This window comes from Trachinotus anak, unplaced genomic scaffold (genome assembly GCF_046630095.1).
Source record: "Trachinotus anak isolate AG129_WGS33_773 ecotype Australia unplaced genomic scaffold, CSIRO_AGI_Tana_v1 ptg000025l, whole genome shotgun sequence".
Classification (NCBI taxonomy): domain Eukaryota; kingdom Metazoa; phylum Chordata; class Actinopteri; order Carangiformes; family Carangidae; genus Trachinotus; species Trachinotus anak.
In genome coordinates, this window is record NW_027273876.1 from 1770981 (window position 1) to 1784944 (window position 13964).

Genomic DNA, 13964 nt, shown 5'->3' on the forward strand with positions numbered 1-13964 from the left:
GCTCGGCTTTACAGTAATTTACGCCCCAACATGATATGAACCTGCTGCTGTTTATGCAGGATCTGACTCACCCCACACACTCGTCTCCTGCTGACACACACACACACACACACACACAGACACACACACACACTTGTACATACCCAGGCTGCCTTCCCTTCGCCATCATGGCAGCTAGGTCACAGTGCTCTTAATGCTGTTTGTTTTCTTACCTTTGCTCTCTGCAGTGTTGAGCTGTCTGTTCTCACCTGTGTGGGATGTAACTAATGGTCAGCAGGTGTACTCAAGTAGCCCCACGATACTAATAAGACGTCTGCTTCTTCTAACGGACCACGTATTGTTCTTCTCACCTGGCTGCAGCTACCTGTTCATTTGCAGATGTCACCATCGTCTCTGTCCCACTGTCTGTATATCTTTCCTTCCTTCCTTTAATTCTGTCCTACCATCTTTCCTTCACTGTTTCCTTCCTTGACTGATCAAAAGCAGGAAAATCTCCCCAATTACAAACTAGTATATTTATCCCCCGTTTCGGGGATTATAGCAGATTTAACACTGACAGGGTTTCAGTTCCTCACACCTCACACACTTTAACTTTGGATACTTGAAACCTCATTAAATTTTATACACAGACTTTTAATGGAGCACTTTTCCAATGTGGTTGGAGTCACTGGAATTTAAAGGATTTGAGTGCTACCTATCTGTGAGTGTGTTTACATGATACATTTCTATTGTGGTTGTTAATTTTTATTCTCAATCATGACCTCGTACACTTCAGCCTGTCATAAACACCTCCCAGAAATGTTTCTACCATTTTATGCCTCCTGTCGTTCTGCTATTAATAGCTTGTATAACCTCTGGCTCTGCTCCACATCAGTCATCAGTCATGGGACACAGTGTCCATTGGCTGTCATGTTGCTCTGATGGATCTATTAACCTTGGTGCTGAGGGCTGGCTGCTACCTGCTCAGTCTCCCTCTCCTCACATTAGCCATCTGTTACGGCCACGGTGGCAAATAAAATACCACTGGATTTCAGCTGTTATTGGGAAACACATTGTGTTTTGTGACCAGGAGTGAAATGTAGAACTAATGTGTTGATCCACTGAGAGTAAACTGAAAACAAACACGTCTCTATCAGGATTCAGTGGAAACAAAGGTGCATTAACATCAAATGAGTTCACCAACACACATCCTGCTTTTAGCTGCACCATAGACTGATATAACCTGCGACGTCTTGGCAGTGGTTCTGTCGCAGCCTCACCAGAAAAACGATGAACATGACAAGTGGCCTCTTGTGGTGGAGAATAGTTATTATTCTCTGCTAGAAACGAAGGCTGAAGTAATGTGTTTTTAAAAGGTAAAAATTCTTTGCCTTACTGTTGCCAAGTAGTTTAATTTTCCTAACCATAACCACAGCTCAGCCTTAAAGCTGGCAGACCAGAAAATGCTTGTTCATTTCTGGATCGGTCATCTGGGTGGTTTAATAACCACATGATGGACTGACTGTTGTTGAGGTATGAAGGCCTATTGGAGTGGCTCCCTGTCAAACCTCAGAGGACAGAAGAGATGAAATATTTTTTCACAAACTGCCTCCACAGTGGAATAACCCCCCCAAAAAACAATCACAGGCCCAAATCCTCATCCCCTGCAGAAACTGATGCTACATGGCAGCCGGTCGTTCCTGCCAGCACAGAGAACAACTACACACAGAGAGATGAACACATGAGCACACACACACACACACACACACACACACACACACACACACACACACTTCCAGGATGAACATCTGTCTCACCGACCAACCAAACCGTCCTTTGGTGAGACATCGAGGAGCTTGTTTTCTTTTCCATGTGAGGATAAATATTTCAGATGCTGGCCAGAGCAGCAGCATGTCGGTGCGAGATGGATTGTGCTCCTAAAGGTGTGTGTGTGTGTGTGTGTGTGTGTGCGCGTGTGCGTGCCTGCCTGCCTGTATGAGATGGCATGTGGACTTTCACGTGCTTCCGACCCCCCCACATTACCTGAAAGGCTGCAGTAAGACTGGCCCCATGTTTCTAGTTTGCTGCTCAGGTTTGATTGTAGGGTTGAAATTAGATTATAAATTAATATTCTTTTAATTCAGTCTTTTAATGTATCCATTGTTTTTCAATTAATCGATTAATTGCATGTTCTAATTTGAGGAAATAGACCCATCACAGCTGTTGCAGCTCACTGTGACTTCAAACAGCAAACAGACCAGAACCAAAGATATTAATTTTACAGTGATGTAAAACATCTGAGATGCAAATATTTGGCATTTCCAAATAAATTCTCTGTTAATTAATTCATAGTTAATCTGGCAAATCATTTTCGCACTACTTTGATTGGTTACATAAATATGAAAATAATTAACCAGGAGGCGAGTTTTCTTTTTAAAGACACGAAATGAGACTTCAACTTAAAAGCCTGTTACTTTATCCTATGTAGATATATTTAAACCGTCCTCCCTCAAAAGGTTAATTCCGGTCTGGTCTCATCTCATCATTTGTATAATATTTCTGTGTTCCCGGTGGGATCAGTGATGTGCTTCATGGTGGATTTCAAAGTGTTCAGTGATTACCTCCACCGTGGCATTTAGCCTGCTCCTGACTGAAAGCCAGGACATTTAAAAAGTGCTGCCTCAGTGATACTGAAGCTGCATAATGGATCGATTAAAAGCCGCGCATCATCATCTGTGGATGGAATCAGACTGAGATCAGTAAACTGAAACCCCTGAGTGTCTTTTATCACTGTTTGCATCTGGATGACTGTTTGAACAGAGCAGAAGATAACGCACGGCTTGTTGTTCTGCTGGTGCGCTTGGCTTCCTGATAACAATCAGTGGTGTTTGTCCGAGATGAAGCGCGGCCATGGAAGCATTTCCCCACCGCTGCAACGTGAGAAGACAATCCGTGTATTGTAATGGAGTTTTGGCATTTAATTGGTGAGGGCGATTAGTGAGTCAATTAAAACACATGACGCAGCACACAGGCAAAGTGAGACAAAGAGGTGTTTGCTGGGTAATCCCTCTCATTTCCCATGCATTCCGTCAAATGTAGTCTTTCATTCAGTGGAATGCTAATCGGCCTCAGTCCCCGCTGCTGAAGGAACAAGCTCAACTGATTGAGTGTGGATTAAGCCAGGACCGGCCAAGTTAATGATCCTATTAAATTATCCCCTAAACCGTATGAGCGCGACGTGACGAGAGGGAACTCATGCATGAGTTCAGTGTCAGCATGTGGGCAGCGCTGATGGTGATTGACAGGTGCAGCCGGTTCCAGTGTTGTGACATTATTCACAGCTCTAACATGGTTTGTGTGTGAAGGGCAGAAGCGTACAACTAAATGTTGCGTACAACTAAATGAGGTTTTGCTTTGCAAACCTCACACAAGATGGTGGATAACTGTATTTCCCAAAATGATGCGCTGTTCTCTCTTCTGATTGGCTGACTGCTTTCTGAGTAAAAACATAGCAGAGTTCAGGTAAACACTCAGAGAAACCAAATCCTGCAGGATTGGATGGTGGGTCCAGGTGGGCGGGGCTTGGGGTGTGGCTGAGGGCGGTGACTGCTTTGTTGTGACATCACAAAGTTCCAGAAGTCCTGACGGCTGGTTTTAAGGCTCAGTTTCTGAATACAGGCTGTGTGCATTTCTCTGTGCACTGAGGCTTTGATACTTTCACAGTATTAATATAGAACCTAGACCTGCTTTATAATCACAAACACATGCAGCTCTATCTTTATATGATATAGGACCCAAAAAGTGGAAGCACAAACGAACTGTTGCGGAGCTACAGAGACGCCGTCACGTTCTCCAGGTGTAAAAGAACAGCTTGTTTGATACATGACCCAACAAACATCATTATCATCCACCAGTGAAAATGAAATGCAAAAATCACTGTTCGCACTGAAACTGTATCAAAATCACATCACACAGGCTACATGATTTTTTTTGTGCATATTGTTCAGCCTGAGCTGTAAACTACTGCACTCCCTCCCACTTGAGTGTATCAGTGTAAATCTGTGTGTAAGTGTGTTCACATGTCAGTGACTACATCTGAAACACACTGAAAGTGTTTGAACAGCAGCTACATTGACTCAGTGGAGGAATGTGATACATGAGGCTGGACCCGTCTGACAGTGATTACATAACACACCTAACTAGCTCACCGGCATGAACAACACTCTCAAACACACTGAGTCCCAGAGTCCTCCCTTCATGTATCTGTTTATTCAGACATGGGAACTGGGCCGCGTCCCATCTTCTATTTTTATTCCTTTGTTGATTGTCCCCTTTCTTCCTGCCAAGTGGCGGTGATTACTGCTGCTGGAGCGCCTCCACCGACTCGGTTTGTTCAGCAGCCGACGCCTTACGTAACAGAAAATACACCCAGAGATGGGAGAGGGGGGCAACAGGGAATCGGGGTATAAATAGGTTTGTTTGTCCCCACAAATGCACAAAGAAACACCACTAACCTCTTTTTCGTGTGTGTACTTGCTAATTGTGACATCAGTCTTTGTGTCAGTGCAGCGGTGTCAGAAAAATCTGCCCCTGAATCCACAGCAAGGGCCTTTTGATCACAGGTTCAACCAGTTTTCCATCCAGAAATTACCTTAAGTCAACTTCAGCCTCACACAGATCAAACTCCTTCTCCACCTCTGATGTATTTATTATCACTTTCCATCCTTGTCCCGGTCTGCCTCACTTCACTTCCTAATCTAAGCTCTTTTTTTTTTTTTTTTTTCACCTATTTGCACCTTGAAGCTGTTCGCTCTTCCTTCACTGGGCAGTCAGCCTATTTCTCTTGCACCCCTGTGTCGTCCTGTCCTACTTCCTACTTCCCATTTTTCTTGAAGTCCTGATGAAGTGTGTGTGTGTGTGTGTGTGTGTGTGTGTGTGTGTGTGTGTGTGTGTGTGTGTGTACCAAGGTGACTGTGCATCAGCCGGCAGTCATTAGCAGACATCCCTTGAAGCGAGCAGCCATGAAAAGATGTCTCCCACCCCCAGATGTAACCTCCTCTCCCTCTGCCTTATGCTTGTTCTTCCGTTCTCTCTGTCCCCTTGTGTTCTTCCTCCTGCACACCCACACTAAGTGAAATAAAAGTGGATGGTGCACCACAGCTAATAAGCTACAAGAGCTTCCTGCGTTTTGGACTCTTTGGCTCTCTGTTCCCTCAAAGGTCGGCACTGCAAAGAAGACAGCTTGCTATTCAGCAAAGATGAACTTCATGCAAAAACTTTGTGGCTGTTTGGGGGGGGGGTGGTCTGACTCCATCTGACCAGGTTTTCATTATTCAGAGGCTGCCTAGTTGTTGCAACGTTAAATCCCTCATCTGTTCCACGTCTCGGCTCCTCCTCCGTCTCCCACTCATCCCTTTGCTCCCTTCGCTCTCTGGCTTCCTCCATCATTTGCTACCTGTCTGAAAAATCCTGTCATTTCAAAGTGGGGAAAGAAAGTCAGAGAGAGAGAGAATTGCTGAATTTTTTTTTTTTTTTTTTTTTTTTTAAATCGCTGGGTTTTGCCGGAGATGCAGCAGAAGTGAAAGGGCAGCTTGGACTGAGTGGGAGGCTGAGTCACTGCAGAGACAGACAGACAGTAAAACTCATTATCATTCTCTTCTTCCCTTTTCCTTCAGTTATTAACGAGGGCTCAGGCCTCTGCTTGTTGTGTATTCAGGATGTGGACACACTCCACTGCCTGTGTGCTGACTGATACTTGGCCATCTGGCATGAAGGATGGAGATTTAAATTTAGATATCGCTTTAAATATGTGTGTTTATGACCTAAGATGCATATCCTTACCGGGGGGGGGGGGGTTCATCAGGACTCTCTTATCTCCATCCTGTTTATCCTTACAGAAATTTTTGGTTTATTTATCACAATCTGTCTCTGAGATCTGATGACATATCAGTAGATTCCATCAGAGATAAGTGAGAAAATGTTTTGTAATTTGGATGAACTGACCCTTTAAAAAAAAAAAAAAAAAGCAATTAGCAGGAGCAGTGTGCCAGAGTTGAGTGAATGTTAGTGGGATGGAGGGAAACAGTGACGGGTCCAGGTCTGCTGCTGAGCTGAGGGAGTCAGCAGCCAAAACCAGGTTTTATTTTAATAGAGACAGCAGGGGAGGTGAGAGGAAACAGTTCCCCCAACAAACACACACACACACACTACAACCTATACACACACCACCCCCCTCAGTGACTTGTGCTCTCTCTCTTTCTTTCTCTTTCTCTTTCTTTTTCCCTCCATTTCACCCTCCAGTCTTCGCCGTGAGCTTGAAACGAATCTCTGCTGCTCTCCTGTGTGTAAGACTGTGTGTGTGTGTGTTCATGCCCTAGTAAAGACTGGTCTGTCGCTGTAGCTTGTATCGGTATCTTTCCTGCTTCTTGACTAACCACACATGCTGTTTTTTCCTCTCTCTCCAGTCCATCATGGAGCAGTTCAACCCCTGCCTTCGGAACTTCATAGCCATGGGAAAAAGCTACGAGAAGGCGCTCACCAGTGAGTACACCAACCACTTCTTGTTTTTCTTTCTGTCTTCGTCCTGTTTCATTTCTCCTGTCTGTCCAGTCCTCCAGGCAGAGGGCCAAATGACCCGACGCCTGGAGCTGCTTTTGTATCCTATCGATTTATCTCGGGCAGAGATGAGGTGTGAAGACGACACAGATATTCAGTAGTTTCTGGTGTTGTCGGCGTCTAAATCAAGCCAGGGTCCCCTAGAGAATCCTCATCCTTGATGTCCTTTTTAGGATCCGGACTTCAGAAGCTAGTTTGCTGCTGTGCTGAAAACGTGACAGCAGTAAAGTCCCCTGGCAGAGACAGGCGTCAAATATTTTGTGTCCAAAAATTTACTGGAGATATTCTACAAAAGTTTTTGCAGAGATGACACCGTTGGGTTAATGTCCTCTGTGATGATGTCCACGTCCACCTGTCTTCCTCCCTGCACCAGCTCATCAATCTTAAATGTCTGCCTTTAGTGTACGTCCTTTTGTCATCGCTTCTTTGTGGCTTGCAGATGTTTGTGTGTGTGTGTGTGTGTGTGTGTGTGTGTGTGTGTGTGTGTGTGTGTGTGTGTGTGAGTGAGAGATTGAGGTGCACAGCAGCATTTGCTCAAGGTTAAAGACAAAAGCATTGGAAATGTCTTGGGGGGGAGCTAAGTGGAGCATAAGCCAATGGGAAGTAGAACAGGAGGAGTCGTGAGAATAATGGTGCTCCCTGCGGGGCAGAGGAAAAGAGAACGGACGGTACCGGTATCCAGGACAAGCCTGGGTAAGAAAGAAAACACAGGAAGAGTTAAAGGAAAAGACAGAGAGTAATATTCACATACACAGATACATAAATCTGACATAGTTGCAGAACTTTGATTAGAGTCACCCAGTCAGCATCGATGTAAGATACTCCACGCTTCCAGATTAGGCGGGAAACGCTCTCATGTCTTTAGATAAGATGAGGCTCCGAGCACGTTCGCCTCATAAGAAAACCTCTGTTCCTCTCCGTTCTTTCATGTCATTCAGCGGCGAGGTCATATTTTCAGTGAGGGTGCAGCCGGTGATGCTTGGTATGCTGTGGGCACGGTGTCGAGCAGGGCTCTCGTCTGTGTGCTCGGACGGGGAAATGCAGGGAAGACTCGGCAGCCTGCAGGACCAATAAAGAAGGCCTCACTCCAGTCTGATAGATAAGGCTAAAAATAGCCCTGCGACTCCCTGAGTGGGGATTACACTTCATCAATGCCAGGCAGCGGCACAGAGGCAGGATTTAGAGTAGAGCGGTGCAGAGCAGGGCTGGGCACCCAGTGGGCTTCTATTGTGACTGGGAAAAATGCCAGTGGAGCCTCTGGTTTTCATAAGTGGAACTGGGGCGGCAGGTCTGCATCCCTGGGGACTTTGAAGAGATGTGATGTGGCTGAGGGAGGAAGCTGGTTTTGTCTGCTGTGTTTGTTCCAGTCTGAAATCATTTGGGTTTGACAGGACTGGACTGAATGGGTAGTGTGGTTTGGGATGTGGTGCTCAGCCCAAATTCTGTCTTCATTCAGATCGTAACTGAGGCTTAGAGCAGCTCTGTAGCAGACAGGAGCTGAGAGGCTGGAGACCCTCTCACCTGGGAGAGGCTACCTGCGTGACAGGAAGTGATCTGAAGGTCAGAAGACATCTAGTCAGGGTGAAACTGGGCTACATTTGACTGAAAGAGAGATCTGCTCTACTGTTGCTTCAAGTGAATTTAATGATTATTTATTATCTGATAACCTTAAACCAGTCGATTTGATAATTGGTTTGATAATTGCAGATCACAATTTCCCAAAGTCTTGTCTTGTTTCTTGTCTTCACCACAAACTTAAGACATTAAATAAACAATGGTATGAAATAGAAAAAAAGCTGGAACCAGGACGTTTCACTTTATAAATGATTAACATGATTAATTAATTATTTAAAAAGTGAAACGTCCTCTAATTAAATCTGTGTGTTTATCACAGCTAAAATGTTTGAATTAGCATTTGACGCAGTGTGACGTGTCTTCCAGCTACACTTTGAAATGAAGTGAAGCTCTAAAAACTTTGCTTCCGGCCCAGTTTGAAGCGGGAAGGGCTCGGAGCTCTCTGGGAGGCAGTGGGGGTTGTGGAGGACCTGGTGAAGATGGTGATCATATCACCAGCTCAGCTGATTCAGACGTCTGTCTTGTTTGTGTTTTATTTGCGCTGACACTGTATCGGCTTTATATCACTGTTCTAATCCTCTCCACAGGAAAACCCTCCTCCTCTTCTCTTCCTTTCCTCACTCACCTTCCTACTTTACCTGTCACTTTCCAGCTGACAGACGAGCAAAGCATCTCCTCGAGCTAATCCCGCCTCACCTGCCCCCCCCTTGCTCTCCTCCTGGCTGAGATTCCTCTGGACATTGATTAAATTTAGTCGTGCTCACCCAGGCGTCTCAGCCTCACCTCCATCCTCTTGCTCTCTCACACTCTCATATCCCACCCAGGCTTAACTCAAGCCAGGCTTGAGAAAAGCCCGGGAGGGGTCTTGGCTGGTCTCTCTGTCGTAGCTCACCAAGGCTGGTTGCACTGCTGTGTAAAGATTTACTGGCTGTTTTCAGCATTGATAAAGGTGACAGGAGACCAGCTCCATCTCAGAACCGTCTTATTGAAGAAATGAAATTTTTCAGTCTGTTTACAGAGTGAGCGGCCATGACGCCTCCTTCATTTTCAGAGCAATAACTCGCATAGCAGTGGGCTTCACTCAGCATCTCTGTGGACCTCACTCCGCCGTGTCATGAAAACAACTAGATGTGAACTTGAACTCAGAATAGATTACCATTGTTTTCCATGAGATAGAAATGCTTTGTCATTTCCCCCTCTCTTGGGTTTTCTGCATGAGTGTTCTCTGGCAGTTCAATGCACAAACACCCATCAACATGACAGCCCTGTAATAACTGCAGCCCTCATCCATATGTATCTCCAGGCCGGACATGTGTCCTCTGTCATCATGGTCGTCAGTCGCTGACCTGCTTTAATTCACCTTTGCTGCTGCTTGAGGCCATCTTGTCCCTGTTGTTTAGGGCCGCGGTCACCGCTGCGTCTCAGTCGGTGGCCCCGGCTCGAGTAACGCTGCTCCACAGAGAGTAATGGCTGACGCAGTGTTTGAATTGCAGAGTGCTTCGACATCATTGCTGTGGAAGGTTTTCTTGTCAGAATACTTTAAAGTAGCGAGTTGTTAACATGGTGGTGTTAAGGATTTCAAAGATTCAGGTCATACCCACAGTGGTGTCTAACCATGTAAACACTTGTTGTCAGGTTCAGGGTTTGAAAGCTTTTTATCTAATCTTCAGGATTCTTCAGGACTGAATCTGCATCCTTTAGTGTCAAATCTGCAGAGGAATCTGATTCAGGACTGTGAAATATTGACAGGACTTGCATTAAAGATTAACTGGAAAGTTCATCTACTGAAAGTGAAGCGACGCATCAGCTCTTCACATACCAGTCATCATGTGGTGCCACGTCCAGACAGCACTCCTGAGAGTTGTACAGGTCATTGAAACTCGTGGATCATTTACTCAGTGCAACCTTCCTGGTTTGTATTTGATTGTCTCCTGACTTGTTTGTGAGTGGATGTTCGTAGACCAAAAACAGCTCAGCTGTCAGAGAGCTGGCTGGATAATGAAGTTCCTCACAGATGTAACGTTAACTTGCTGCAGTACATTGCTGTACATTGCTCTTTGTAACTGAAAAAGAGGGAGTACAGTACAGATAAAATATATATATATATATATTTTTGCATCCAACCTATAATCAGATCCAAAATGGAACCGCCCACCAAAAGCCAGTTCTTTTAGTGGCAGACAGATTAAAACTTACAACTGATTACATGGCTAGATACCACTGTGGGGAAGACAGTAGACGTTTGTCTGTAATTTGGGTAAATTAATCTTTACTCCAGTGCAGCTTGTGCTGAGGGCAGATTTTCCTTTGTTAACTCACAGAGCTTGAGATTAGTCGCTATGGCTTTCTCTGCTTCCTGTAGTTGCCTCCATAGAGCTTTTTCTTTTCCTGCCTGGTTTTCATTTCCGCCTGTTGCTCTTTATTTCCTATGCCCAACCTTACCTCTCTTGGGGCGGGGGGAGGCTGTCGGGGAGGGTTGCAGAGCTGAAGAAGACATCGTTTCAACTCTGCACCCTTGATCTGATGCCCAATGCTTCCATGTTTCCAGGTGTCACATATGCTGCAAAGGGCTACTTCGACGCTCTGGTGCGGATGGGCGAGATGGCCAGCGAAAGTCAAGGATCTAAGGATCTTGGTGAGTCCACGTAGTGGCTGTAGCGCCCCTGGTGGGGTGACGGGGGGCTGCACAAGCAGATGGTGGATGGGGTGGCTCGTGCTGTAGAGCAGAAGCAGCTGATGACCAACCTGAAACCGGACAAACACACACACACACACACACACACACACACACGTGGCCTTTTTTCCTCCAGTAATTCAGTGCCTAAAGACTGTGTAAATCTTAAAGAGAGGATTAGTCTGCCTTTTAATGCACTTCACAGCTTATTTGATGTATTATCTCCCCCAGTTCATATTGTCACACATTCTGATTCAGGAAGAATTAAATCTGCGTGTTTATCACAGCGTGCCCATTCACTTAATTTCTTGTTTCCCCTCACATTCAGGAAAGATAAAGGCTCTCCGGTTGTTTTATTCTGCTCCGCTCTGAGCAAATAATAAATTCACAAATTTGTCTGGCATTTGACATTCACAATAGCACACATGGCAAGGTGGATTTGCTCTCCATTCATAGCAAATCCTCAATATATTTACAGTGGTAATGAAAAACCTTCTCATTTGAATGCTGCTCAGCTTCCAGCAGGATGTGAGGGACAGTTTTCCCGCCACGCTCAGCTCTCACACAGCGTGTTGTCTGGTTTCAGTTGGATCAGCTCTGGTTCTGCTCATCATAGACTTACCTTTAGTGTTAACTTGCATAGGTGAGAACTGAAGGCCCATTTCTGGCAGATGCACAGGTAGGAACATCTGTATGAGGGGAGACAGGCCTCCGTATCACTGTCGCGCTCTGTGCAAAGTTGTGTCACAGTTGTAGACCCGGTCACATGTTGGGAAGTGTGAGGGGTCTGCGTTAGTCCTGGATCACTGCAGCCTCTTCATTCCCATAGATAGCAGGCGTGGACTGAAACAGCGGAGGAGGGAGGGAGGAGGGTGGTATTGGAGGCGAGTGAGGAGGATATAAAAGCTGCATTCATTATTCATGGGGAGACCTTTTCTGGTGCTCCCTCGCACTTCTCCTGGAGCTTCATCGTTTCATTATTCCTCCCTGCGTCTCTTTGAGTAAATACTCAGCTGAGCTCTTGTGCCCACTCTGACTCTGAATATTGAAAAGCTCATTACTGTCCATCCATTCAGCTTCAGCTCCACAGTGGTTTGGTTCCAACCACTTTTTAAGAGCATGGATCTTTAAGGTGGAGAGGTTCATCTACTTCCTGCTATAATCCTGCAGATTTAATGAACGTACAAGCTAATGATTCATCTTAAACCTTCAATTATTAAAAACCATGTGAAAGCATAAAGTAAAAGCCTTTGTACACCAAGGCTGTTCTTTTTGTATGTTAGAAAGTAAATAACGCTTTGTTTTCTGCAGGTGTAATATGCATTTTGGTTTAAAAAAATAATGCATCTGAGTCATTGTGCAAGATTATTTGCAAGAACTGAAGAAATGCATATCAACATTTTGAGCTGATGTGCAGCTCCCATCATCCATCTGTTCATCCCCATTTCCATCAGCTTGGTTGCTTTGCTCTTGTGCCTCTCATTTTATCTGTCTTGCATGACTTTGCATCTGCATGTGTGTTTGGGGGGGGGGGGGGGGTCGCCTATTTTCCTTTTTTCAGTTTCTTTTCCTGGCAGCCTGACCATGACTCAGCAGCCCTTCAACTCAGCAGAACCTCCCTCCGCCTCCAGTGCAATGACAGACTAGGCTGTGCAGAATGGATTGATGCTGTCTCCACATATCAGCAGGACTCAGAGCAGCTGTGGTCTGTGCAGACCGAGGGGGCAATTGCTCCGACAATGCTCGTGGCTTTGCAGATGCTTTTGCATATTTCATTACTTTTGTTGAGCCTCGCAGCCTCAGTTCATTACCTGAGAAAATGCAAATTGCCTGGTGAAATGAAAAGAGATGGAGAAATGTAGTTTAAAGAGGATTTGCATAACTTCAGTCTTTGGGACTGTTGTAATGTACATAAGAGCTGTGCCAAATGAATCCATGAATGACAGTGTTTCCCACAGATGGAGTACTTGTTTATGGGCAGAGTTGTGTGATTGTGGGGGGGAATGAACTCATGAGCTTGTCCTCTGCAGCCAGCAGGGAAGACATTTCTCCCAGTCTCATATGCATCTTTTTCAGCAGCCGTGTTTCTAATATATTTAGAAAAGCAAACAATAATAATAATGAGCATAAACCAATGAAATGTGCATCTGGGAAAATGTTTAAAGATACACTGGTCTTCAGGGAGAGCTGATCAGAGATGATTGACCTGCCATAGAGTGATGAGCCTCTCTCGGCCTGTTGCTGTATAATAATGAGAGGTGGTGGTGGTTTGTTCAAAGTCTGTTTCTGTCTACTGTGGTGTAGAGGAGGTCAGAGGAAACACTGAGCGCCGTTGTTGTGGCGTAAAGTGAAAAGACTCCCGAGCGTGTTGCTTATTAATTAGTAGATAACAAGGATTGTGAGTTTGGTTGTGTGTGTGTACACAAATGTGTGTGTGGCTGTACATTTCCTCAGCAGGCACGTGTCTCTAACTGTGACCACAGAGTCACAGATGAGGGTTTTTGTGTGTGTGTGTGTGTGTGTGTGTGTTAGGGATAATCACTCACCCAGGGCTTTACCTCTGCACTTCATAATTGATGAGGACTGAAGGCAGATTTGAAAAATTGTCCAACTTGTAGTTGGTCATTTAATTGGGTTTTGCTGAGGGGAAAATGTCTGGGTGTGATGGAGCTGAATTAACAGGCGCCGGACTTTAAACCGCTTGAACTCCGAGTGAAGTCTGGCAGAAAGGCGCTGCCACCTCAGACTGTAGTCACTGAAACAGTGTAATTAATCAGAGCGCTGAGATGAACAGCAGCTAAAGGCATTAGCTCATGAACTGAGGATGTGGAGCTGCACGTGACGAGTGTAAATGAGGAGAGGACGGAGAGTTGGGTCTGAGAAACTGAGGTTGGTGGTGAAAGTGAAGAACATAACACAGGGTGGAGAATCACTGGACTGTTAATGTGTTAGCTCACACATTAGCATCAATGATAATCCAGACTGAATGGACACTATCACTTCTGTTAAAAACTGGTCAGAAGAAACAAGCAACACATACGTTTCATCCATTATAGTTTCCCCTGCAGCGTAATTAAGCATAGTGAACATGGTTGTGGAGATAGGTTGGGTCCCTGTTCCT

At 45.2% G+C, this 13964-nt stretch overlaps 1 protein-coding gene across 10 annotated transcripts in view; it reads left to right on the forward strand.

Moving 5' to 3' along the window:
• baiap2b (BAR/IMD domain containing adaptor protein 2b) overlaps positions 1-13964 on the forward strand; it is a 68750-nt gene that overhangs the window by 10777 nt on the left and 44009 nt on the right. For 9 of the 10 annotated variants that reach the window (XR_011684999.1, XM_071461753.1, XM_071461759.1 and 6 more), the window contains exons 2-3: positions 6444-6519; positions 10718-10804. Coding sequence is in view for 9 of the 10 variants with exons in the window: in XM_071461753.1 (XP_071317854.1) it covers positions 6444-6519; positions 10718-10804 (163 nt within the window). In the remaining variant the exon portion in view is untranslated. The remainder of the gene's footprint in view (positions 1-6443; positions 6520-10717; positions 10805-13964) is intronic. The other variant, XM_071461755.1, reaches the window with a different exon arrangement.